Source organism: Artemia sp. Qi Xiang Cuo, chromosome 1 (assembly GCF_049724085.1).
Source record: "Artemia sp. Qi Xiang Cuo chromosome 1, ASM4972408v1, whole genome shotgun sequence".
NCBI lineage: Eukaryota > Metazoa > Arthropoda > Branchiopoda > Anostraca > Artemiidae > Artemia > Artemia sp. Qi Xiang Cuo.
In genome coordinates, this window is record NC_142794.1 from 65813244 (window position 1) to 65840726 (window position 27483).

Genomic DNA, 27483 nt, shown 5'->3' on the forward strand with positions numbered 1-27483 from the left:
TCTCAAAATTTCGATTGGATGTGTTTTGGGAAATGATGGGCGTGGAGGGGGGGGGGGCTAGTTGCCCTCCAATCACTTTTGACTATTAAAAAGGGCACTAGCCCTTTGAATTTCCAATAGAATGAGCTTTTTTTGAAGTTTCTACGTCAACGCCTTCTATAAGCACCTTATATGCCCCCAGGGTATAACTTAAAACCCTTGCCCTGAGGGTAGTGGGGGAGTGTCCTCCTCAAAAATATATTTTCTATCTGTTCATCAACTGCGCTGAACAAAATCGCTATCTCAAAATTTTGATTGGATGTGTTTGGGGGAATAATGTAAGTGGGGGGGGGGGGGCTAGTCGCCCTCCAATCACTTTCGACTATTAAAGAGGGCCCTCGCCCTTTGAATTTCCAATCAAATGAGCCTTTTTTGAAGTTTCCATGACAACGTCTTATATAAAACCTTATTTGCCCCCAGGGCATAACTTAAAACCCTTGCCCTGAGGGTTATGGGGGAGTGTCCTTCTCAAAAATATATTTTCTATCTGGAAACCAACATATTTTAAATCTGGAAGACTAGTTGTCCTCCAATCACTTTCGACTATTAAAAAGGGTACTAGCCCTTCGAATTTCCAATCGAAAGAGCCTGTTTTGAAGTTTCAACGACAACGCCTTCTTTAAAAACCTTATATGCCCCCCGGGCATAGCTTAAAACCCTTGCCCTGAGGGTTTTGGGGGAGTTTCCTCCTCAAAAACGTATTTTCTATCTGTAAATCAACTACGCTGAACAAAATGGCTATCTCAAAATTTTGATTGGTTGTGTTCTGGGGAATGATGGGCGTGGGGGGGACTAGTTGCCCTCCAATCCCTTTCGACTATTAAAAAGGGCACTGGAACTCTCAATTATCAATCGAATGAGCCCCTTTTGAAGTTTCTATGACGACCACTTCCATACAAAGTGCCCAGCTCTAAAGGAAAAAAAAATAGTAAATAGTGCATTGTGCCAACATCGTTCTTATATCCCTCAGGGCATAACGTAATACCCTTGCCCCGAGGGTTGTGGGGGACTGTCCTTCTCAAAAACATATTTTCTATTTGGAAATCAACTACGCTGAACAAAATGGCTATCTCAAAATTTTGACTGGATGTGTTTTGGGGAACGATGAGTGTGGGGGGGAGGCAGTTGCCCTCCAATCTTTTCGACTATTAAAAAGGGCACTAGCCCTTTGAATTTCCAATCGAATGAGCTTTTTTTGAAGTTTGTACGTCAACGCCTTCTATAAAAACCTTACATGCCCCCAGGGCATAACTTAAAACCCTTGCCCTGAGGGTAGTGGGGGAGTGTCCTCCTCGAAAACAAATTTTCTATCTGTTCATCAACTGCGCTGAACAAAATCGCAAATTTTTTTGGATGTGTTTGGGGGAATAATGTGTGTGGGGGGGGGTGGCTAGTCGCCCTCCAATCACTTTCGACTATTAAAGAGGGCCCTCGCCCTTTGAATTTCCAACCAAATGAGCCTTTTTTGAAGTTTCTATGACAACGTCTTATATAAAACCTTATTTGCCCCCAGGGCATAACTTAAAACCCTTGCCCTGAGGGTTGTGGGGGAGTGTCCTTCTCAAAAACATATTTTCTATCTGAAAATCAAATAGGACATATTTTCTATCTGGAAATCAACATATTTTAAATCTGGAAGACTAGTTGCCCTTCAGTCACTTTCGACTCTTAAAAAGGGCACTAGAGCTCTCATTTTCCAATTGAATGAGCCCCTTTTGAAGTTTCTACGACGACCTCTTCCATATGAAGTGCCCAGCTCTAAAGGAAAAAAAATAATAATAAATAGTACATTGTGCAAACATCGTTTTTATATGCCCTCAGGGCATAACTTAAAACCCTTGCCCTGAGGGTTGTGGGGGAGTGTCCTCCTCAAAAACATATTTTCTATCTGGAAATCAACTACGCTCAAAAAAATGGCTATCTCAAAATTTGAGTGGATTGGTTTGGGGGAATGATGGGCGTGGGGGGGGGGGCTAGTTGCCCTACAATCACTTTCGACTATGAAAAAGGGCACTAGCCCTTTGAATTTACAATTGAATGATTCTTTTTTGAAGTTTCTACGACAACGCCTTCTATAAAAACCTTATATGCCCCCAGGGCATAACTTAAAACCCTTGCCCTGAGGGTAGTGGGGAAGTGGCCTTCTCAAAAACATATTTCCTATCTGGAAATCAACTACGCTGAACAAAATTGCTATCTCAAAATTTTGATTGGATGTGTTTGGGGAATAATGGGCGTGAGGGGGGGGCTAGTTGCCCTCCAATCACTTTCGACTATTAAAGAGGGCACTAGCACTTTGAATTTCGAATCGAATGAGCCTTTTTTAATGTTTTTACGACAATACCTTATATAAAAACCTTATATGCCCCCAGGGCATAACTTAAAACCTTTGCCCTGTGGGTTGTGGGGGAGTGTCCTCCTCAAAAACATATTTACTATCTGGAAATAAATTACGCTGAACAAAATGGCTATCTCAAAATTTTGATTGGATGTGTTTGGGGGAATGATGGGTGTGGGGGGGGGGGAGGTTGTTGCCCTCCAATCATTTTCGACTATTAAAAAGGGTACCAGCAGTGATGCCAAACGTGGTACAATTGTACCATTTTGGCACATTTCACCTCTACTGGTACAATTTAGTACAATCCCACAAAATATGGTACATTTTAGAAAACTATGGTACAATGTGGTATAATTCGGTATTTTTGTACCTATCTTTGTATTCTTTCATCTACAAATATTTTGTTTCACCCTCATCTGTTCAGCACAGTCAAAATAAGAGACAGACAAGCAGTCACCTATTTTCCTTTTTATCGTAAACAGACACTTCACTTCCGACGTTCAAAGGTCGACAAAAACATCTTTCTGTGTATCAAGTCTTTCCGATTGAAAATGAAAGAATAAAAATAAAGCTATAATGGCACTTGAATTTGTGATGGTTGGGAACCTAGTGAAATAAAAAAAAAAGCCAACCACTCAAGGTGGTTGTGGATGGGGGCAATCGGGGGTGGGGTACTCGCAATTGATTCAAGGTCTAAATCTATGATATAGATTTGATACATTAATGAACATATATTGTTGTCAGATATTAAATAATCGTCCCGTTGTTTATATTTGAGTCTCTTAACTAAAATGGTTGGTGCAACTGTGTTAGGTGAATGCTGTGAACTTGAGTGCCTCTTTTATTCTGAATGAGATGACATATGGTTTCAGTCTGCATTTTATTACTCAGATTCTGCAACAGGAAAGGTGTCCTATTTCAGGCAAACTGCAGACTCATGTAAATATTGGGCTTTGCCTGTATCAGTGGTTAAATAAAAAAAAACAAGTTTTTTCAACTGAAAGTAAGGAGCAATATTAAAACTTAAAACGGACAGAAATTCACATAGACAGCACAATCGCACTGCCTAAGTAAAGAACAATGTGGGCACGATAAATTGTTTATTATTTTTCCCTTTGGATCAGGGCACTTCGTATCGAAGGAGTTGTCGTAGAAAATTCGAAAAGGGCTCATTCGATTGGAAATTCGAATGGCTGATGCTCTTTGAATAGTGGAAAGTGATTGGTGGGCAACTAATCCCTCTCCCACGCCCACCCTCCCATTTGCTTATCATGTTTAAAAACTAAATTTTGCCTTAAGATTAAATCAAAATGAACTGTGCTAATACTAATTCCCAATGAGGCATCTCAGCAGTATCCCAAGAACGACTGAAGGCATTATGCTCAAACGTTTGGGGCTTCTTCTGCTCTTAAAATTTAACCAAATCAAAATAGCGTAAGTGTATCCAAACCATCAAAGAAAGTAAACAGATTTTTTTGCGAATGGTATCAAGTTTTCTATTTTAGGTCAACTAGAGGAGGTATGAAACTACATTAAATACTACTATTTGTGTCCAGATTTTTAATAGGGTGTATGTTGTTAAAAATTGCTGAAATTTTTTCTCGAGCATACAAATAGCAGGCCAAACTATAAAGTCTTAAAAAAAACAAAATGATTAAAACTATTATTTTCTTTTTCCCTGAAAAAACTATGCCAATATAAAATGAACAGACATTAAATTAAAAAAAAACTTTTTCCACAAAACAAGTTTTTCAAAGAAAAGTAAAGAACTCCATTAAACCAAAATATGGCCAGGGGAAGGCATATGGGTTTTGAGCCCTACTCTTATTAATTTCTGCTCGTTTTGAGTTTGAAAAAGTTTGCTAAAGTTTGCCAAGTTTATAAATGTTCGTAAATGGCCGACAAACAACGAATTTTGTTAGCCTGTAGTAAAATGTTTCTGTTCTAATATATGTTATTCCGAACAATTTCTTCAAGTGCTGTCAGGAGTAATGTACTGTATTAGAAGAGAAAGAAAAACAAAGGAATTGAACAAGAAAGTGAATGAAAATTTCTTATGCAAATTTTCATATATAATACTTTACCTCACCGACGATCCGCGTCGGCGGGAAAAAAAATTGAGACATGGTACACTTTTTTGTCTTGGTAAATTTTTCATGCAATTTGTGGTACATTTTGTTTTGAGGTGTTGGTAGCACTGGGTATTAGCCCTTTGAATTTCCAATCAAATGAGCCTTTTTTGAAGTTTCTACGACAACGCCTTCTACAACAACCTTATATGCCCCCAGGGCATAACTTAAAATCCTTACTCTGAGGGTTGGGGGGTAGTTTCTTCCTCTAAAATACACTTTCTATTTGGAATTAAATTACGCTGAACAAAATCAAAATTTTGATTGGATTTGTTTGGGGGAATGATGGGGGTGGGGAGGGGGCTAGTTGCCCTCCAATCACTTTCGACTATTAAAAAGGGCCCTAGAGCTCTCGATTTCCAATCGAATGAGTGCCTTTTGAAGTCTCTACAACGATCCCTTCCATATGAAGTGCCCTGCTCTAAAGAAAAAAAAATAATATATGGCACAATGCGCCAGCATTGTTCTTATATGCCCTCAGGGTATAACAAAAAACCCTTGCCCCGAGGGTTGTGGGGGAGTGTCCTCCTCAAAAAGATATTTTCTATCTGGAAATCAAATACGCTGAACAAAATTGCTATCTCAAAATTTTGACTGGATGTGTTTGGGGGAATGATTGGCAAGGAGGGGGGGGGGGCTAGTTGCCCTCCAATCACTTTCGACTATTAAAAAGGGCAGTAGCCACCCCAATTTCGAATCGAATGAGCCCTTTTCGAAGTTTCTACGACCACTCCTTCGATACGAAGTGCCTGTCGAAGAAAGAAAAAAAATACATTGTGGCAACATCGTTCTTTACTTAGGCAGCGCTAGAGCGCTGCCTATGATGGAACTTAACGGGACTTGCCTGCTATTTGTGAACAAGCTGACACTGTTCTTTCTAGAACAATGCCAATCCAAAAAGATGCTGTTGCTACCTCCACTCCTATTTTCGATAATGCTCAGTCTTTTACAACTACTCTAGGATATGAGACGGATCGCCCAAGAACGAGAAGGAAAAAAACTCACCTTGATGATCGTGAGCTTTATATAGACCACCTCGATAGACCACTTCATATTGAAACTGAAACGGCAATTTCAACTTCACCGTAATCTGATGCTAGTGAGGCCTAAACTATGGTAGTTACAATTAGACAAACATTTTGCTAAGTCTTGAACGAGGAAGATCTAGATTATCCCTTGATTATATATAGATTTTATTTGCTTAAGGAATACAACAAGAATAAGGCTCGACTAATGATTTATTGACAGATAAACACAAATAAACAATACTTACAGTCAAACAAATCTGCTCCGTCCCAGAGTACCGGGTAAAAGTGAACTTGAGCAAAAAACAAATGCTCAAGACGCCCTTTAACTAATATTAAAATAAATATAACAAATATAATAAATATAAATATAATATAATAAATATAATAAATAAAGGAAACACAGAACAAACAGAAATTACAATAAATAAAAGTCAAACTCAAAACGAGCAGAAATAAATATAACTAAGGTTCTAAACCCCATGCTTTCTAAAAGCCAGAATATAATTGTAATTTACTGAAAAAAATCGAATAAATTTACTGAAAAAAAATGTGCATTGTGAGTTTAATATACACATGCTGATATTCATTCATATAAATCTCAATTAATTTTTGATTTCTTAAAGTTATAAAAGTGAAAAATTTAAAAGAACTTTTTTCAGTAAAGTTTAAATTATATTCTGGCTTTCAGAAAGCATAGGGTTTAGAACCCTATTCATATTAATTTCTGTTCGTTTTGAGTTTGATTCTGTTATTTATTTTAATTTCTGTTTGTTTTGGGTTTCATTTATTTATTGATGCTGATTTGTGGTAGATGTATGCTTGGTAGATTAGTTGATTCTATTTTGGTTCATGGAGTTCTTTACTTTTTTTTGAAAAACTCATTTTGTAAAGAATTTTTTTTAATTAATTTCTGTTCGCTTTATATTGACAGAGTCTTTTTAAGAGAGAAAGATTGGGCCTCTTCTAAATTTAAACAACCTTCCCTTCCATAAAAACCTTAAATACCCCCTGGGCATAACTTACAACCCTTGCCTCTACTCTCTGGGGTTTGTTTCAACACCAAAAGCCTTGTTTTATGATATTTAGACTATTTTAAATAGAATGGCAATCTCAAAATTGCTGTTCGATACATTTCGCTACAATACGAGGTGTGTGTGTTGGGGGGGGGGAGTAGCTGCCCTCCGATCACTTTGACTCTCAAAAACAGCACTATAGCGTCTGATTACTAATTCAATGAGTCCCCTCCGAAGTTTATATGACCACACTTTCAATAAAAAACCTCATATGTCACAAGAGCATAACTTACAACCCTTGCCCTGAGGGCTGGGGGGATTTTGTGTCCTCAAAAACATAATTTCCAGACCTCTCTGATACGCTGAACAAAGGGCATGGGGGGGGGGGCATTTGCTTGCTGATCACTTTCGACTAATAAAAAAGGCACTAGTCCTCTCAAATTCCAATCGAATGAGCCCTTTTTGAAGTTTCTACGACAAAACTTTCTATAAAAACCTTATATGCCCCAAGATTATAACCTAGGACCCTTGGTCCTGAGGGCTATAGGGGGAGGGTTTACATCCTCAAAGACATAATTTCCAGACCTTTCAACTACGTCGAATAAAAGGGCCATATCAAAATGTTGACCCGAAATGTTGGGGGAAATGATGGGCGTGGGGTGGGGATGATTTTCCCTCCGATTACTTTCGACTATTAAAAAGGATAATAGCCCTATCAATTTCCAATCCAATGACCCCTTTTCTAAGATTTTACGACAACACTTTCTATAAAAACATTATATGGCCCCAGGGTATAACATACAATTTTAGCCCTGAGGGCTGTGGGGGGAGGGGGGTTGTCCTACTCAAAAACATAATTTCCAGACCCTTCAAATACGTTCAACAAAATAGCTATGTAAAATTGCTGATCAGAAATGTTTGGGGAAATGATTGGCGTCGAGGGGGCATTCGCCCTCCGATCGCTCTTGACTATTAATGAGGCCACTAGCCATCTCAATTCCCAATTGAATGAGCCTTTTTTGAAGTTTCTACAAAAACACATTCTATAAAATCTTATACGCCCCCAAGGCATAATTTGCAACCTTAGAAATTAGGGTTGTTGGGGGGGGGGGGGGGTTCATACACAAAAAAATAATTTCCGCACCCTTCAACTACGTTATGAAAATGGCTACATCAAAATGTTGATCGGAAGTGTTTGGGGAAATGATTGGCGTGGGGGGGGGGGGGATTCGCCGTCCAATCGCTTTTGACTACCCTTTTAATTCCCAATTGAATGAGCCCTTTTTGAAGTTTCTGCGACTAAACTTTCTATAAAAACCTTATATACCCCCAGGGAATATCTCACAACCTTTGACCTGGGGGATGTGGGGTGTTTGTTATCCTCAAAGACATAATTTCTGGACCTTTGAACTACGTTGAACAAAATGGCTATATCAAATTTTTGATTAAATGTGTTCGGGAAAATGGTGGGCGTCAGAGGTGGTTAGTTGTCCTCCAATCACTTTCGACTATTAAAAAGGGCACTAGTCCTTTCAATTTCCAATAGAATGAGCCCTTTTTGAACTTTTACGACAACACTCCATAAGAACCTTATATGCCTCCTTGGGCATAGCTTACAACCCTTGCCCTGAGGGTTGTTGGGGGGGGGGGGGGGTGTCATCTTCAAAGACCTAATTTCCAGAACTTTAAACTACGTTGAAAAAAATAGATATCTCAAAACTGTGATTGGATGTGTTTGGAGAAATGGTGGGCGTGATAGGAGGGTTTGTTGCCCTTCAATCACTTTCGACTATCAAAAAGAGTACTAGCTCTCTCAATATCCAATCGATTGAGCCCTTTTTTAAGTTTCTGTAACACCACTTTCAGTAAAAACCTTATATGCCCCCTGGGCATAATTTAAAACCCTTACCCTGAGGGTTGTTTGGGGTTGTTATCCTTAAAGACCTAATTTCTTTAACTCTCAACTACGTTGAAAAAATCGGCAATCTAAAAATTTTGATTGGATGTGTTTGGAGAAATGGTGGGCGTGAGAGGGGGGCTAGTTGCCCTCAAATTAGTTTTTACTATCAAAAAAGGCGCTAGCCCTATCAATTTCCAATCGAATGAGCCCATTTTGAAGTTTCTAAGACAACGCTTTCTATAAAAACCTTATATACCCAAAGGGCATAAATTACAACCCTTGCCCTGAGGGGTGTAGGGGCTATCATTCTCATAGACCAAATTTCCAAAACTTTCAACTGCGTTGAACAGAATGGATATATCAAAATTTTGATTGCATGTGTTTTGGAAAATGGTGGGCATGAGAGGTGGGTTAGTTGCCCTCTAATCACTTTCGACTATTAAAAAGGGCACTAGCCCTTTCAATTGAATGTGCCATTTTTTGTGCCATCCTATAGAATGTGCCATTTTTGGGGCTCATTTCAAGGAGTCAATCGAATGACCCCTTTTCCAAGTTTCTACGACAACTCTAGCAGAACCCATTATTGAATACGGAACGTAGATAATTTATGCATGTTTCTGTTCTGTTTGTTGATGGTTGGTTTGTTGGTTTGATGTTGTTTCTGTTCTGTTTGTTGATGGTTGTTTGTTGGTTTGATGTTGTTTCTGTTCTATTTGTTGATGGTTGTTTGATGGTTGTGAGTGTTGGACAACTTGTTTGTTGTTTCTTGGATGTAGACATAAGTTCAACAACAATTGCTGGAGACAAACAGAAGTGACTAGATTTCTGGGAAATTGATTTGCATAAACTGACGGGGAATTCTAATGTAACATGAGGGGAATTAAGAAACAATATGGCTTCTCTGGTCTTTAGGTCCGAGAGATAAATATTAATATTCTATCCAAGCCATAATAGTGTAACTAGGAACACCTTAGATATTTTTTCAGAAATTCAAACGAGATCAAGACAGATTGAATATATTTTACGCGGGAAATGGTTTCCCGGGAATTTTCAATGTGACATTGCAAAAGGATGCCAAAACAAAAGGAACATTCTGAAATTACTTTTAGGGGATAATTTGGGCGAAAACGAATGAATCAAGATTTTAGGGATTTTTTGGGTGAAACAATTTGAGACATTTTAGAGGATGATTTGGGGTGAAACTCTGTGGTCGTTATAATATACAAGTTCCATTTGAACAGTGTTGTAAGGTCCTCTGCCCAGACCCCCAAGGACCCCCCCCAGCTTTTTTGCCCCCCCCCCATTTTTTAAACTTTTTTTTACGCGCCTGAGACACAAAAGGGCCCCCAAAGGGCCCCCGCCCAACTTTTTTGCCCCCCCTCCATTAGTGTTTTGTCGTGGTTTACCTTGTCACTGTTACATTCTCTTGATGTTTTAAAGTTCAATTTTGGATTTTTTTCGTTGAAATGTAAGAGTTGGAATATTTCAGTAGTGTTTTGTAGTGGTTTCCCTTGTCAATGTTACACTCTCTTGATGTTTCAAGATTCATTTTGAATATTTTTTTGCTGAAGTTTAATAGTTGGATAATTTATACTGTAATTTGTAAGGGTTTACTACATGACTGTCGCACTTGCTTGAGCTTTCATGGTTCATTTCGGATATTTTTTCGTTGATGTGCAAGAGTTGGAATATTTCAGCAGTGTTTCGTTATAGTCTACAATGTCAATGTTACATTCTCTTGATGTTTCAAAGTTCATTTTGGATTTTTTTTTTCGTTGAAATGTAAGAGTTGGAATATTTCAGTAGTGTTTGTCGTGGTTTACCTTGTCCTTGTTACATTTTATTGATGTTTCAAAGTTCAGTTTGGATTGTTTTCGTTGAAATGCAAGAGTTGGAATATTTCAGTAAGTGTTTTCTCATGGTTTACCATGTAACAGTTATATTATTTTGATGTTTCAAAGTTCATTTTGGATTTCTTTTTTCGTTGAAATGTAAGAGTTGGAGTATTTAACTAGTGTTTTGTCATGGTTTACCTTGTCACTGTTACATTCTCATGGTATTTCAAAGTTGTTTTGGATTTTTTTTTTCGTTGAAATGGTAGACACATGCTCACACACACAGTCATAGTGAGAGAGATATGCCAAAAGTTGGGTTAATTTAGATTCACTTAGAGTGGTTCGTGGTTTACCTTGTCACTGTTACATTCTCTTTATGGTTCAAAGTTCATTTTGGATTTTTTTTCGTTGAAATGTAAGAGTTGGAATATTTCAGTAGTGTTTTGTCGTTGTTTACCTTGTCACTGTTACATTCTCTTGATGTTTCAAAGTTCATGTTAGATTTTTTTTTTTTGTTGAAATGTAAGAGTTGGATTATTTCAGTAATGTTTTTTCGTGGTTTACCTTGTCACTGTTACATTCTCATGATGTTTCAAAGTTCATTTTGGATTTCTTTCGTTGAAATGTTAGAGTTGGAATATTTCAGTAGTGTTTGTTGTGGTTTACTTTTGCATTGTTACATTTTCTTGATGTTTCAAAGTTCATTTTGGATTCTTTTGTCGTTGAAATGTAAGAGTTGGAATATTTCAGTAGTGTTTTGTCATGTTTTACCTTGTCATTGTTATAGTTCTTGATGTTTCAAGGTTCATTTTGGGTTTTTTTTTCGTTGAAAGTAAAAGTTGGAATATTTCAGTAGTGTTTCGTCATGGTTTACCTTGTCACTGTCACATTCTCATGATATTTCAAAGTTATTTTGGATTTTTTTATCGTTGAAATGTAAGACACCTTCTCACACACACAGTCATAGTGAGAGAGATATGCTAAAATTTGGGTTAATTTAGGTTCAATTAGAGTGGTTCGTGGTTTACCTTGTCATTGTTACATTCTGTTGATGGTTCAAAGCTCATTTTGGATTTTTTTCGTTGAAATTTAAGAGTTGAAATATTTCAGTAGTGGATGAGATAATCTCATTATGTGAGGAAAATCGCAACCACACTAACAAACTAGATAGAGAAAGTTGGTATATGTACAAACGATTGAAAGGTGTGGTAGAAAAAGCCACTCGCCGTGCTCACCGCTCCTATATAAGGGAACAATGTGAGCAATGCGAAATGGCGTTCAAGAAAGGTGACCCTCACTTCATGTACAGGCGAGTGAGGGAACTAGCCAAAAAAAAGGAACTGAAAGCATGTACCCTCCTTTATGAAGATGGTAACCAGATCCAAACTACAGACGGGATACGAACCAGATGGAAAGAAAACTTTGAGAGCAAATTAAACTCAACGATCCTCCCAGACCCATCGGTGCTTAACAGTTTCCCCGCAATCACCGCAGACCCAAGCCCACTCCCACTTCGATCTGAGATAGAATCGGCTATCAAGAGTTTAAGGACAAACAAAGCTGCAGGCCCAGATGGAATCCAATCGGAATTACTAACAGTAAATTGCGATCCCCTTGTTGACCTATACCTAAAAATTGCTACTGCTGCTTGGGAAGAAGGTCACTTCCCCTCCTCATGGTGTGAAGCCACGATAGTTCCAATCCATAAGAAAGGCTCAAAAGCAATCTTTGATAACTACAGGCCTATAAGCCTTACGAGCCACGCCGCTAAAATACTCACTAGAGTAATGCCGGAGCGTATAAGAGCTATATCTTCAAATGTGATTCCAGAATATCAGGCCGGTTTTAACCCAAATAGGTCAACGATTGATCAGACATTTACGGTACGTCAGATTATGGAAATATATCTTGAACTTGGACGTAGTATTTTCCACCTTTTCATTGACTTTAAGCAGGCTTTCGACCTCATATGGAGAGAAGGTCTATGGCAATTTCTTCTCCATTTTGGTATACCACAGAACTTAGTATCATTGATCAGAGATATGCACTCAAAATCCAGAAGCCGCGTCATGACGGGAGAAGGCCTTTCCGATAGCTTTGAAACATCGACTGGTGTGCTGCAGGGTTGCTTGCTTTCATTGGAACTGTTTAACTTGTTCTTTACCGCTGTCTTCTCACTACTTGACAACTCGTCAGGTGTCCACATAGGGGGAGTATCGATTGATAAGTTAGCTTATGCAGATGAAAAAGACCAAGTAGATGAGAACCTTGGGTAACTTTAGTCCCAGGCCGACAACATCCACTCAACCACCAGATCCTATGGAATGACCATCAATTTCTCAAAGTCGAAGGCCATGCTCTGCTCACGAAAGTTAGTAAACCAAGAAACCTCAAGCTCCCGGCTCGTTGGTGACAACATAGAATGGGTCGAAGATTTCACCTATGTTGGTAGCCTTATAACGTCTGATAACAACCACTCGAAAGATATTAAGAGGCGCCTGGCGCTTGCAAACTCTAGATTTAAAGCCTTGATGCCGATCTGGAGGAACAAGAATTTGTCGACACTGCTGAAAACAAGACTCTTTAACACATTGATTATCCCCATTGCCATGTATGCCTGTGAATCATGGACCCTCAAAACAGATGACCAACGGCGCCCAGCCGCATTTGAAAAAAAGTCAAACCGCCGTATTGCTGGCATTACGTACCTGGACAGGATCTCTAATATTAGGTTGTTTGAAAGCCTCAAGATCAAACACACCATACTTGATAAAATAAAACTGCAACAACTTAGGTGGCTAGGCCACATCCAGCGTATGGAAAATTCTCGTCTGCCGAAAATAGTCTTCGATGGTCGCGTGCATGGTTCTCGCCCCAGAGGTCGGCCCCCTAAGAGATGGAAAGACAACTTCTCTACACTCAACCTGCCGTAACTTCTACGCCTGACTGAAGATAGATGCTCATAGAGACGCCACATCAATAACATAGTGAATGAATAGGTCCCAAAACGACCTTCGAGGACGGATGGGACTTAAGTCAAAGTCAAGTAAGTCAAGTCAAGTTTTGTAGTGGTTTACCTTGTCATTGTTACATTTGCTTGATGTTTCAGAGTTCATTTTGGATTTTTTTTTTCTTTGAAATATAAGAGTTGGAATATTTCAGTAGTGTTTTTTCATGGTTTACCTTGTCACTGTTACATTCCCTTGATATTTCAAATTTCATTTTGGATTTTTTTTTTCGTTGAAATGTAAGACACCTGCTCACACACGTAGTCATAGTGAGAGAGATATGCCAAAAGTTGGGTTAATTTAGGTTCACTTAGAGTGGTTTGTGGTTTACCTTGTCACTGTTACATTCTCTTGATGGTGCAAGATTCATTTTGGATTTTTTCGTTGAAATGTAAGAGTTGGAATATTTCAGAAGTGTTTTGTCTTGGTTTACCTTGTCACTGTTACATTCTCTTGATGTTTCAAAGCTCATTTTAGAATTTTTTTTTTTGTTGAAATGTAAGAGTTTGAATATTTCAGTAGTGTTTGTCGTGGTTTACCTTGTCACTGTTATATTCTCTTGATGTTTCAAAGTTCATTTTGGATTTTTTTTTCCGTTGAAATGTAAGAGTTGGAATATTTCAGTAGTGTTTTTTCGTGGTTTACCTTGTCACTGTTACATTTTCTTGATGGTTCAAAGTTCATTTTGGATTTTTTTCGTTGAAATGTAAGAGTTGGAATATTTCGGTAGTGTTTTGTCGTGGTTTACCTGTCACTGTTATATTCTCTTGATGTTTCCAAGCTCATTTTAGATTTTTTTTTTCGTTGAAATGTAAGAGTTTGAATTGTCGCTATTACATTCTCTTAATGTTTCAAAGTTCATTTTGGATTTTTTTTTCGTTGAAATGTAAGAGTTGGAATATTTCAGTAGTGTTTGTCATGGTTTACCTTGTCACTGGTACATTCTCTTGATGTTTCAAAGTTCATTTTGGATTCCATTCGTTGAAATGTAAGAGTTGGCATATTTCAGTACTGTTTTCTCGTGGTTTACCTTGTCACTGTTACTTTCTCTTGACTTTTCAAAGTTCATTTTGGATTTTTTTTTCGTTGAAATGTAAGAGTTCGAATATTTCAGTAGTGTTTTGTTGTTTTTTACCTTGTAAATGTTACATTCTCTTGATGTTTCAAAGTTCATTTTAGATTTTTTTTTTCTTGAAATGTAAGAGTTGGAATATTTCAGTAGTGTTTTGTTGTGGTTTACCTTGTCACTGTTACATTAAGAAGATGTTTCAATGTTCATTTTTGATTTTTTTCGTTGAAATGTAAGAGTAGGAATATTTCAGTAGTGTTTTCTCGTGGTTTACCTTGTCACTGTTACATTCTCTTGATGTTTCAAAGTTCATTTTGGATTTTTTCGTTGAATTTTAAGAGTTGGAATATTTCAGTAGTGCCTGTCATGGTTTACCTTGCCACTGTTACATTCTGAAGATGTTTCAAAGTTCATTTATGATTTTTTTTTGTTGAAATGTAAGAGTTGGAATATTTCAGTAGTGTTTTCTCGTGGTTTACCTTGTCACTGTTACATTCTCTTGACGTTTCAAAGTACATTTTGAATTACATTCGTTGAAATGTAAGAGTTGACATATTTCAGTAGCGTTTTGTCGTGCTTTACCTTGTCACTGTTACATTCTCTTGATGTTTCAAAGTTCATTTTGGATTTTTTTTTCTTGTTGAAATGTAAGAGTTTGAATATTTCAGTAGTGTTTGTCATGGTTTACCTTGTCACTGTTGTATTCTCTTGATATTTCAAAGTTCATTTGGGATTTTTTTTTTACATTTAAATATAAGAGTTGGAATGTTTCAGTAGTGTTTCGTCGCGGTTCACATTGTCACTGTTACAGTTTCTTTATGTTTCAAAGTTCATTTTGGACTTTTTTTAGTTGAAATGTAAAAGTTGTAATATTCCAGTAGTGTTTCGTCGTGGTTTATCTTTTCACTGTTACATTCTCTTGATGTTTCAAAGCTCATTTTAGAATTTTTTTTTTTGTTGAAATGTAAGAGTTGGAATATTTCATTAGTATTTATCGTGGTTTACCCTCTCACTATTACATTCTCTTGATTTTATAAAGTTCATTTTGGATTTTGTATTCCTTTAACTGTAAGAGTTGGAATATTTCAGTAGTGTTTTGTAGTGGTTTACCTTGTTATTGTTACATTCTCTTCATGTTTCAAAGTTCACTTTGGAGCTTTTTCCTTGAAATGTAAGAGTTGGAATATTTCAGTAGTGTTTTGTCATGGTTTACTTGTCACTGTTACATTCTCTTGATGTTTCAAAGTTCATTTTAGATTTTTCTTTCCTTGAAATGTAAGAGATGGAATATTTCAATAGTGTTTTGTCGTGGTTTATCTTGTCACTGTTACATTCTCTTGATGTTTCAAAGTTCATTTTGGATTTCTTTCGTTGAATTGTAAGAGTTGGAATATTTCAGTAGTGTTTGTCATAGTTTACCTTACCACTGTTACATTTTGAAGATGTTTCAAAGTTCATTTTGGATTTTTTTTCCCTTGAAATGTAAGAGTTAGATTATTTCAGTAGTGTTTTGTAGTGCTTTACCATGTCACTGTTACATTCTGAAGATGTTCCAGAGTTCATTTTGAGTTTTTTGTAGTTGTAATGTAAGAGTTGGAATATTTCAGCAGTGTTTTGTCGTGGTTTACCTTCTAACTATTACATTCTCTTGATGTTTCAAAGTACATTTTGGATTACATTCGTTGAAATGTAAGAGTTGACATATTTCATTAGTGTTTTGTCTTGGTTTACCTTGTCACTGTTACATTCTCTTGATGTTTCAAAGTACATTTTGGATTTTTTTCGTTGAAATATAAGAGTTGGAATATTTCAGTAGTGTTTTGTCGTGGTTTACCTTGTCACTGTTACATTTTCTTGATGTTTCAAAGCTCATTTTAGATTTTTTTTTTGTTGAAATGCAAGAGTTGGAATATTTTAGTACTGTTTTGTCGTGCTTTACCTTGTCACTGTTACATTCTCTTGATGTTTCAAAGTTCATTTTCGATTTTCTTTTTGAAATGTGAGAGTTTGAATATTTCAGTAGTGTTTGTCGTGGTTTACCTTGTCACTGTTGTATTCTCTTGATGTTTCAAAGTTAATTTTGGACTTTTTTTTCGTTGAAGTTTAAGAGTTGGAATATTTCAGTATTGTTTTGTCGTGGTTTACCTTGTCACTGTTACATTCTCTTGATGTTTCAAAGTTCATTTTGGACTTTTTTTCGTTGAAGTGTAAAAGTTGGAATATTTCAGTAGTGTTTTGTCTTGGTTTACCTTGTCACTGTTACATTCTCTTGATGTTTCAAAGCTCATTTTAGAATTTTTTTTTTTGTTGAAATGTAAGAGTTTGAATATTTCAGTAGTGTTTTGTCGTGGTTTATCTTGTCACTGTTACATTTTCTTGATGGTTCAAAGCTCATTTTGGATTTTTTCGTTGAAATGTAAGAGTTGGAATATTTCAGTAGTGTTTTGTCGTGGTTTATTTTGTCATTGTTATATTCTCTTGATGTTTCATTAAAGCTCATTTTAGATTTTTTTTTCCTTGAAATGTAAGAGTTGGTATATTTGTTTTCTCGTGGTTTACCTTGTCACTGTTACATTCTCTTGATGTTTCAAAGTTGATTTTGGATTTTTTCGTTAAAATGTAAGAGTTGGATTATTTCAGTAGTGTTTCGTCGTAGTTTACCATGTCACTGTTACATTCTAAAGATGTTTCAAAAATCATTTTGGATTTTTTTTTTTTGTTGAAATGCAAGTTGGAATATTTCAGTAGTGTTTTGTCGTGGCTTATCTTGTCACTGTTACATTCTCTTGATGTTTCAAAGTTTATTTTGAATTACATTCGTTGAAGTATAAGAGTTTTCATATTTCAGTAGTGTTTTGTCGTGGTTTACCTTGTCACTGTTCTCTTGATGAAACATTCTCTTGATGTTTCAAAGTTAATTTTAGATTTTTTTTTCCCTTGAAATGTAAGAGTTGGAATATTTCAGTACTGTTTTGTCGTGGTTTAACTTTTCATTATTGCATTCTCATGATGTTTCAAAGTTTATTTTGGATTTCTTTCGTTGAAATGTAAGAGTTGGATTATTTCAGTAGTGTTTATAGTGGGTTACCTTGTCACTGTTACATTCTATTGATGTTTCAAAGTTCACTTTGGATTCCATTCGTTGAAATGTAAGAGTTGGCATATTTCAGTACTGTTTTCTCGTGGTTTACCTTGCCACTGTTACATTTTCTTGTTGCTTCAAAGTTCATTTTGGATTTTTTTCGTTGTGAATGTTGGATTATTTCAGTAGTGTTTTGTCGTGGTTTACCTTGTCACTGTTACATTTTCTTGATGTTTCAACTTCATTTTGGATTTTTTCATTGAAATGTAAGAGTTGGAATATTTCAGTAGTGTTTTGTCGTGGTTTACCATGTCGCTGTTACGTTCTCTTGATGTTTCAAAGTTCATTTTGGACTTTTTTTTCGTTGAAATGCAAGAGTTGGAATTGTCACTGTTACATTCTCTTGATGTTTCAAATATCATTTTGGATTTTTTTCGTTGAAATGTAAGAGTTGGAATATTTCAGTAGTGTTTTGTCATGGTTTACTTTGTCACTGTTACGTTCTCCTGATATTTCAAAGCTTATTTTGGATTTTTTTTTGTTGAACTGTAAGATTTGGAATATTTCAGTAGTGTTTTGTCGTGGTTTAGCTTGTCACTGTTACATTCTCTTATTGTTTCAAAGTTCATTTTGGATTTTTTTTTTTCGTTGAAATGTAATAGTTGGAATTGTCGCTGTTACATTTTCTTAATGTTTCAAAGTTCATTTTGGATTTTTTTTTGTTGAAAAGTAAGAGTTCGAATATTTAAGTAGTGTCTTGTTGTGGTTTACCTTGTCAATGTTACATTCTCTTGATGTTTCAAAGTTCATTTCAGATTTTTTTCCTTGAAATGTAAGAGTTGGTATATTTCAGTAGTGTTTTCTCGTGGTTTACCTTGTCACTGTTAAATTCTCTTGATATTTCAAAGTTCATTTCGGATTACTTTCGTTGAATTGTAAGAGTTGGAATATTTCAGTAGTGTTTGTCATGGTTTACCTTGCCACTGTTACATTCTGAAGATTTTTCAAAGTTCATTTTGGATTTTTTTCGTTGAAATGTAAGAGTTGGATTATTTCAGTAGTGTTTTGTAGTGCTTGACCATGTCACTGTTACATTCTGAAGATGTTCCAAAGTTCATTTTGAATTTTTTGTAGTTGTAATGTAAGAGTTGGAATATTTCAGCAGTGTTTTGACGTGGTTTATCTTCTCACTATTACACTCTCTTGATGTTTCAAAGTTCATTTTGGATTTCATTCGTTGAAATGTAAGAGTTGGAATATTTCAGTAGTGTTTTCGTGGTTTACCTCTTCAGTGTTACATTCTCTTGATGCTTCAAAGTTCTTTTTGGATTTTTTTCGTTGAAATGTAAGTTGGATTATTTCAGTAGGATTACATTCTGAAGATGTTCCAAAGTTCATTTTGAATTTTTTTGTAGTTGTAATGTAAGAGTTGGAATATTTCAGCAGTGTTTTGACGTGGTTTATCTTCTCACTATTACATTCTCTTGATGTTTCAAAGTTCATTTTGGATTTCATTCGTTGAAATGTAAGAGTTGGTATATTTCAGTACTGTTTTCTCGTGGTTTACCTTTTCACTGTTACATTCTCCTGATGCTTCAATGTTCTTTTTGAATTTTTTTCGTTGAAATGTAAGAATTGGATTATTTCAGTAGTGTTTTGTCGTGGTTTACCTTGTCACTGTTACATTCTCTTTATATTTCAAAGTTCATTTTGGATTTTTTCATTGAAATGTAAGAGTTGGAATATTTCAGTAGTGTTTTGTCGTGGTTTACCATGTCGCTGTCACATTCTAAAGATGTTTCTAAGTTCATTTTGGATTTTTTTCGTTGAAATGCAAGTTGGAATATTTCAGTAGTATTTTGTCGTGGTTTATCTTGTCACTGTTACATTCTCTTGATATTTCAAAGTTCATTTTGAATTACATTCGTTGAAATGTAAGAGTTAGAATTGTCGCTGTTACATTCTCTTAATGTTTCAAAGTTCATTTTGGATTTTTTTCGTTGAAATGTAAGAGTTCGAATATTTCAGTAGTGTTTTGTTGTGATTTACCTTTTCAATATTAAATTCTCTTGATGTTTCAAAGTTCATTTTGTATTTCGTTCGTTGAATTGTAAGAGTTGGAATATTTCAGTAGTGTTTGTCATGGTTTACCTTGCCACTGTTACATTCTGAAGATGTTTCAAAGTTCATTTTGGATTTTTTTCGTTGAAATGTAAGAGTTGGATTATTTCAGTAGTGTTTTATAGTGATTTACCATGTCACTGTTACATTCTGAAGATGTTCTAAAGTTCATTTTAATTTTTTGTAGTTGTAATGTAAGAGTTGGAATATTTCAGCAGTGTTTTGACGTTGGTTTACCTTCGTGGTTTATCACTATTACACTCTCTTGATGTTTCAAAGTTCATTTTGGATTTCATTCGTTGTAATGTAAGAGTTGGAATATTTCAGTAATGTTTTATCGTGGTTTACCTATTCACTGTTACATTCTCTTCATGTTTCAAAGTTCATTTTAGATTTTTTTTCCCTTGAAATGTAAGAGTTGGAATATTTCAGTAGTGTTTTGTTGTGGTTTACCTTGTCACTGTTACATTCTCTTGATGTTTCAAAGTTCATTTAAGATTTTTTTTTTTTCCTTGAAATTTAAGAGTTGGAATATTTCAGTAGTGTTTTGTCGTGGTTTACCTTGTCACTGTTCTCTTGATTTTTCAAAGTTCATTTTGGATTTCTTTCGTTGAATTGTAAGAGTTGGAATATTTCAATAGTGTTGCCACTGTTACATTCTGAAGATGTTTCAAAGTTCATTTTTGATTTTTTTTTTTCGTTGAAATGCAAGAGTTGGAATATTTCAGTAGTGTTTTCTCGTGGTTTAACTTGTCACTGTTACATTCTCTTGATGTTTCAAAGTTGATTTTGGATTTTTTCGTTGAAATGTAAGAGTTATATTATTTCAGTAGTGTTTTGTCGTGGTTTACCATGTCACTGTTACATTCTAAAGATGTTTCAAAGTTCATTTTGGATTTTTTTTTTCATTGAAATGCAAGTTGGAATATTTCAGTAGTGTTTTGTCATGGTTTTTCTTGTCAGTGTTACATTCTGTTGATGTTTCAAAGTACATTTTGAATTACATTCGTTGAAATGTAAGAGTTGGAATATTTCAGTAGTGTTGTGTCGTGGTTTAACTTGTCACTGTTACATTCTCTTGATGTTTCAAAGTTCATTTTGGATTTTTTTTTCCTTGAAATGTAAGAGTTGGAATATTTCAGTAGTGTTTTGTCGTGGTTTACCTTGTCACTGTTACATTCTCTTGATTTTTCAAATTTCAGTTTGGATTTCTTTCGTTGAAATGTAAGGGTTGGAATATTTCAGTAGTGTTTGTCGTGGTTTACCTTGTCATTGGGACATTCTCTTGATGTTTCAAAGTTCATTTTGGATTTCATTCGTTGAAATGTAAGAGTTGGCATATTTCAGTACTGTTTTCTCGTGGCTTACCTCTTCACTGTTACATTCTCTTGTTGCTTCAATGTTTTTTTTTGGATTTTTTTTCGTTGAAATGTAAGTTGGATTATTTCAGTAGTGTTTTGTCGTGGTTTGTTATGTCGTTGTTACATTTTCTTTATAATTAAGAGTTCATTTTGGATTTTTTTTCATTGTAATATAATAGCTTAAATATTTAAATAGTTCTTTGTCGTAGTTTACTATGTCACTATTAAGATTTCTTTATTTTTAAAATTTAAGTTTGGATTTTTTTTTAGTTGTAATTTGAGAGTTGGAATATTTAAATAGTGTTTTTCGTGGTTTACCTTGTCACTGTTAATTCTCTTGATGTTTCAAAGTTCATTTTGGATTTTTTTTTCGTTGAAATGTAAGAGTTGGAATTGTCACTGTTACATTCTCTTGATGTTTCAAACATCATTTTGGATTTTTTTGTTGAAATGCAAGAGTTGAAATATTTCAGTGGTGTTTGTCGTGGTTTACCTTGTCACTGTTACATTCTGAAGATGTTTCAAAGTTCACTTTTGATTTTTTTAGTTGAACTGTAATAGTTGGAATATTTCAGTACTATTTTCTCGTGGTTTACCTTGTCACTGTTACATTCTGAAGATGTTTCATGGTTCATTTTGGATTTTTTTTCGTTGAAATGTAAGAGTTGGAATATTTCAGTAGTGTTTTGTCGTGTTTTACATTTTCACTGTTACATTCTCTTAATGTTTCAAAGTTCATTTTGGATTTTTTTTTTCGTTGAAATATTAGAATTGGAATGTTGCACTAGTGTTTTGTCGTGGTTTACCTTGTCACTGCTTCATTCTGAAGATGTTTTTAAGTTCATTTTGGATTTGTTTTCGTTGAATTGTAAGAGTTAGAATATTTCAGTTGTGTTTTGTTGTGGTTTACCTTGACACTGTTACATTCTCTTGATGTTTCAAAGTTCATTTTGGATTTTTTTACACGGAAATGTAAGAGTTGGAATATTTCAGTAGTGTTTTGTCGTGGTTTGCCTTGTCACTGTTACATTCTCTTGATGTTTCAAAGTTCATTTTGCACTTTTTTTTCGTTGAAGTGTAAGATTTGGAATATTTCAGTAGTGTTTTGTCGTGGTTTACCATGTCACTGTTACATTCTATTGATGTTTCAAAGTTCATTTTGGATTTTTTTTTTCGTTGAAATGTAAGAATTGGAATGTTGCACTAGTGTTTTGTCGTGGTTTACCTTGTCACTGCTTCATTCTCAAGATGTTTTAAAGTTCATTTTGGATGTTTTTTTTCGTTGAATTGCAAGAGTTTGAATATTTCAGTAGTGTTTTGTTGTGATTAACCTTGTCACTGTTACATTCTCTTGATGTTTCAAAGTTCATTTTGGATTTTTTTTACATTGAAATGTAAGAGTTGGAATATTTCAGTAGTGTTTTGTCGTGGTTTACCTTGTCACTGTTACATTTTCTTGATGTTTCAAAGTTCATTTTGGATTTTTTTTTTTTTTCGTTGAAGTGTAAAAGTTGGAATATTTCAGTAGTGTTTTTTCGTGGTTTGCCTTTTCATTGTTACATTCTCTTGATGTTCCAAAGTTCATTTTAGATTTTTTTTTTCGTTGAAATGTAAGAGTTGGAATATTGCAGTAGTGTTTTGTCGAGGTTTACCTGCCACTGCTTCATTCTGAAGATGTTTTTAAGTTCATTTTGGATTTTTTTTTTCGTTGAATTGTAAGAGTTTGAATATTTCAGTAGTGTTTTGTTGTGGTTTACCTTGTCACTGTTACATTCTCTTGATGTTTCAAATTTCATTTTGGATTTTTTTTACATTGAAATGTAAGAGTTGGAATATTTCAGTAGTGTTTTGTCGTGGTTCACCTTGTCACTGTTACATTTTCTTGATGTTTCAAAGTTCATTTTGGACTTTTTTTCGTTGAAGTGTAACAGTTGGAATATTTCAGTAGTGTTTTGTCGTGGTTTATTTTGTCACTGTTACATTCTCTTGATGTTTCAAAGTTCATTTGGATTTTTTTTTCATTGAAATGTAAGAGTTCGAATATTGCAGTAGTGTTTTGTCATGGTTTACCTTGTCACTGCTCCATTCTGAAGATGTTTCAAAGTTTATTTTGGATTTTTTTTCCCTTGAAATGTAAGAGTTGGAATATTTCAGTAGTGTTTTGTCGTTGTTTACCTTGTCACAGTTACATTCTCTTGATGTTTCGAAGTTCATTTTAGATTTTTTGTTCCCTTGAAATGTAAGAGTTGGAATATTTCAGTCGTGTTTTGTCGTGATTTACCTTGTCACTGTTACATTCTCTTGATGTTTCAAAGTTCATTTTGGATATTTTTTTATACGGAAATGTAAGAGTAAGAATATTTTAGTAATGTTTTGTCGTGGTTTGCCTTGTCAATGTTACATTCTCTTGATGTTTCAAAGTTCATTTTGGACTTTTTTTCGTTGAAGTGTAAGAGTTGGAATATTTCAGTAGTGTTTTGTCGTGGTTTACCATGTCACTGTTACATTCTCTTGATGTTTCAAAGTTCATTTTGGATTTTTTTTTCAGTCTAAGTGAATCTAAATTAACCCAACTGTTTGCATATTTTTCTCACTATGACTGTGTGTGTGAGCAGGTGTCTTACATTTCAACGAAAAAAATCCAAAATAACTTGGAAATATCATGAAAATGTAACAGTGACAAGGTAAACCATGACAAAACACTACTGAAATATTCCAACTCTTACATGTCAACGAAAATAAAAAACTGAAATTCTGAACATTAAGAGAGTTTAACAGTGACAAGGTAAACCATGCTAGAACACTACTGATATGTTCAAATTCTTACATTTCAACGAAAAAAAATCCAAAACAAACTGAAACATCAAGAAAATGTAACAATGACAAGGTAAACCTCGACAAAACACTACTGAAATATTCCGACTCTTACATTTTAACGAAAAAAAAAATCCAAAATGAATTTTGAAACATCAAGAGAGAGTAACAGTGACAAGGTTAACCACGACAAAACACTACTGAAATATTCCAACTCTTACATTTCAACGAAAAAAAAATCCAAAATGAACTTTGAAACATCTTCAGAATGTAACACTGACAAGGTAAACCATGACAAAACACTACGCAAATATTCCAACTCTTACATTTCAACGAAAAAAATCCAAAATAAAATTTGAAGCATCAAGAGAATGTAACAGTGACAAGGTAAACCACGACAAAACACTACTGTAATATTCCAACTCTTATATTTCAATGAAAAAAATCCAAAATGAATTTTGAAACATCGTCAGAATGCAACAGTGACAAGTTAAACCACGACGAAACACTACTGAAACATTCCAACTCTTACATTTCAACTAAAAAAATCCAAGATGAACTTTGAAACATCTTCAGAATTTAACAGTGACAAGGTAAACCACGACAAAACACTACTAAAATATTCCAACTCTTACATTTCAACGAAAAAAATCCAAAATGAACTTTAAAACATCAAAAGAATGTACCAGTAACAAGGTAAACCACGACAAAACACTAATAGGGGGGCAAAAAAGTTGGGCGGGGGCCCTTCGGGGGCCCTTTGGGGGCCCTGCTGTGTCTCAAGCGCGCAAAAAAAGTGTAAGAAATGGGGGGGGGTCCTTGGGGGGTTTGGTAGGGGACCTTACGACACTGTTAAAACGGAACTTGTGTATTATAACGACCATAGAGTTTCACCCCAAATCATCCTCTAAAATGTCTCAAACTGTTTCACCCAAAATATTCCCTAAAATGTTGATTAACTTGTTTTCGCCCAAAATATTCCCTAAAAGTAATTTCAGAATGTTCCTTTTGTTTTGGCATCCTTTTGCGATGTCACATTTAAAATACCCAGGAAACCATTTCCCGCGTAAAATATATTCAATCTGTCTTGATCTCGTTTCAATTTCGGAAAATATATCTAAGGTGTTCCTACTTACACTATTATGGCTTCGATAGAATATCAATATTTATCTCTGGGACCTAAAGACCAGAGAATTCTTATAATTTCTTAATTTCCCTCTATGTTACATTAGCATTCCCCGTCAGATTATGCAAATCAATTTCCCAGAAATCTAGTCACTTCTGTCTGTCTCCAGCAATTGTTGTTGAACTTCTGTCTACATCCAAGAAACAACAAACAAATTGACGAGCACTCATAACCATCAAACAGCCATCAACAAACAGAACAGAAACAACATCAAACCAACAAACCAACTATCAACAAACAGAACAGAAACTTGCAAAAAGTATGTACGTTCCGTATTCAATAATAGGGTTCTAATAACTTTTTCGATGCGAAGTGCCCTGGTCTTTATGACGTTCCCCATCCAAAATTCATGACTCTTAAGTCAATATCCTATCCCACAATTGCTTCCTTAATTTTTATCGGACTGACATGTCTTGATTCTTCACATTTCAAAAATAGAGTTCTTAAATTATTTTATTTCATTATCTAATAAAGTTGATCTTATATATTGCATTTATTCTTCCTTAGCCAGACTGTTTAGCAAGATGTAGAGCTTTGGCACAACAAATGGGAAAAAGTTCACAGAGAGGTTTTCTCGGGCGAATGTGACTCCACTTTTTTTCCAAATATTTTTCTTCTCTAGGCTGTCCTTGCAACCTTGCCTGTCAGTACTGCTGCTCAGGAAAGAAGCTTCTATACACTTAGGAGGCTAAATCCTGGCTAAGAAATTCAACGGGACAAGAAAGGCCGAGTGGTTTAGCTCTGCTTGCCGTCTATTAAAACCACAGTAGACAGAATATACCAGTAAGCTTATCGCAGATCATTTCTGGTCTTCGTTCTCGGTGCGAACAAAAAGCTCCTCCCACTTATTTCTGCATTAGGGGGAATGCGGGTTAGTCTGTTTCCGATTGTTTCAATGCACTTTGATGGAAACAATCGGAAACAGACTAACCTGCATTCCCGCTAATCTGACTTCGCCTGTGTTTATATCTGCAAAAACGTTCTCCGGAGCACTCACACCCCGGTCCGGGTTTTTATAATGGGTGAGATAGAGAATGATCATACTGGATAATTATATGAACTGTGATTAAAACATTGATGTCTGCCATGAAAAGATCAAACGTTTGTGCAAGCAGAAAAATCATCGTCTGGGTTTCGTTTTGTAGGAACCTATTTTACTTGACTAAGACCCTTGGTCGGTTTTGTAAATATATTAGTCTAGGTATAAAAATACTTGGTTTGTTAATGCAATACTGTAAAAAAAAGGAGGAAAGATGCACCTTAAAGATACAAAGTTATGCCTACTGGACGCGTCCTCCTTCGCAAGGGGTGGACTGACAGTCGACCGCTAGACTAAGTCCATAGAAAGATTCCTTTTCTTTGTGAGCCACCATCCCCACAAAAATTATGGATACGACCCCTATGGCTTACAAAAGGCTCATGAAATAATCCTAGAGTTAAACTCCACCCTGAATAAACATTTTTTTACGACTTAATAAGTATTTTGAAATACAATTTGAAATATAAATTGTTTCTGAGCCTGTTAGAGCTACTGTGAATTTTCAGAATCATCTCATCCGAAAAGAAAACAATGATTCCCCAACCTACCGTAATTGTGACATGGCCATGGAAACAAGAAGGCATCTAATAGAGGATTTTCTCACTGGGATTCAGAATTGTTTGAAGGTATTTCACTAACCAGATCTTAAGTTGGAGTACATAGTTGAGACAGTAAATCTCCGATAGCTGGTAAAATATAAAGCAAGGATAGGGAAACTAAAGAATACCCCTCCCCACCACTAATTTAGTTTCACTTTCTTAGTGTGAACAATGGGCCTTTGCACCGACTCAGTGTGGTGAATCTGACTATGATAAGGACAAATTAATGTTTTATTATTAATTAATTCACATATCTCCGTAGTTTGGCAAATTTTAGGCAGATTTGGCTGTCAACTTTAAGCCAAATAAAGATATAGTCAGTCTTGGATTTGAGGTGAGTTTCATTGGAAAACACTTTTATTATGAAAGTTCCATTACAAGATATGAAACAAAGTGGTGTTATTAAAAATCTGAATTAATTTGAGTTTTTTGGTGAAAAATAATGGATTATTATACCGCTATTTTATCAATTCGTTAAAAAAAAATTGAAAAAGAAGTTTCTTAAAGGAAAGTAATAACCCATGTCAAACTTAAGACCAACGGAAATAAAGTCCCAAAGTATTTTAAGTTCAAAATGGCAAGAAATTATAATCGAATAAATGAATCCCAAAACGAGTAGGAAATAAAATAAATGACCATATCAAACATAATAATAACAGACACTGAAATCGATCAATAAACAAATCTTAAGATGAGGAAAGATAAAAAATAAATCATTATAATAATCAAGACGACTGGATAGAACTAATAATAATTAATTGAACATTTAATATATAATGATATTCGTCCCTTGAAACCCAGCAATTCAAGATTTTTTATTTTATTTTCAAAACTACAAATATAGAAATAAAATTGTGAGAAGTACAATTTGTTTTCCGTAAAGCACAAATGACGCAATAGGATTTATGACTTTATACGGTTA

General features: G+C 35.1%; 1 protein-coding gene across 1 annotated transcript; it reads left to right on the forward strand.

The window, feature by feature from the left end:
- The first annotated feature begins 12606 nt into the window (after positions 1-12606).
- LOC148956609 (uncharacterized) lies at positions 12607-13215 on the forward strand. Its single transcript, XM_089091429.1, has one exon. The coding sequence runs from the start codon at positions 12607-12609 to the stop codon at positions 13213-13215; it is 609 nt and encodes a 202-aa protein (XP_088947555.1).
- Positions 13216-27483: the final 14268 nt, after the last annotated feature.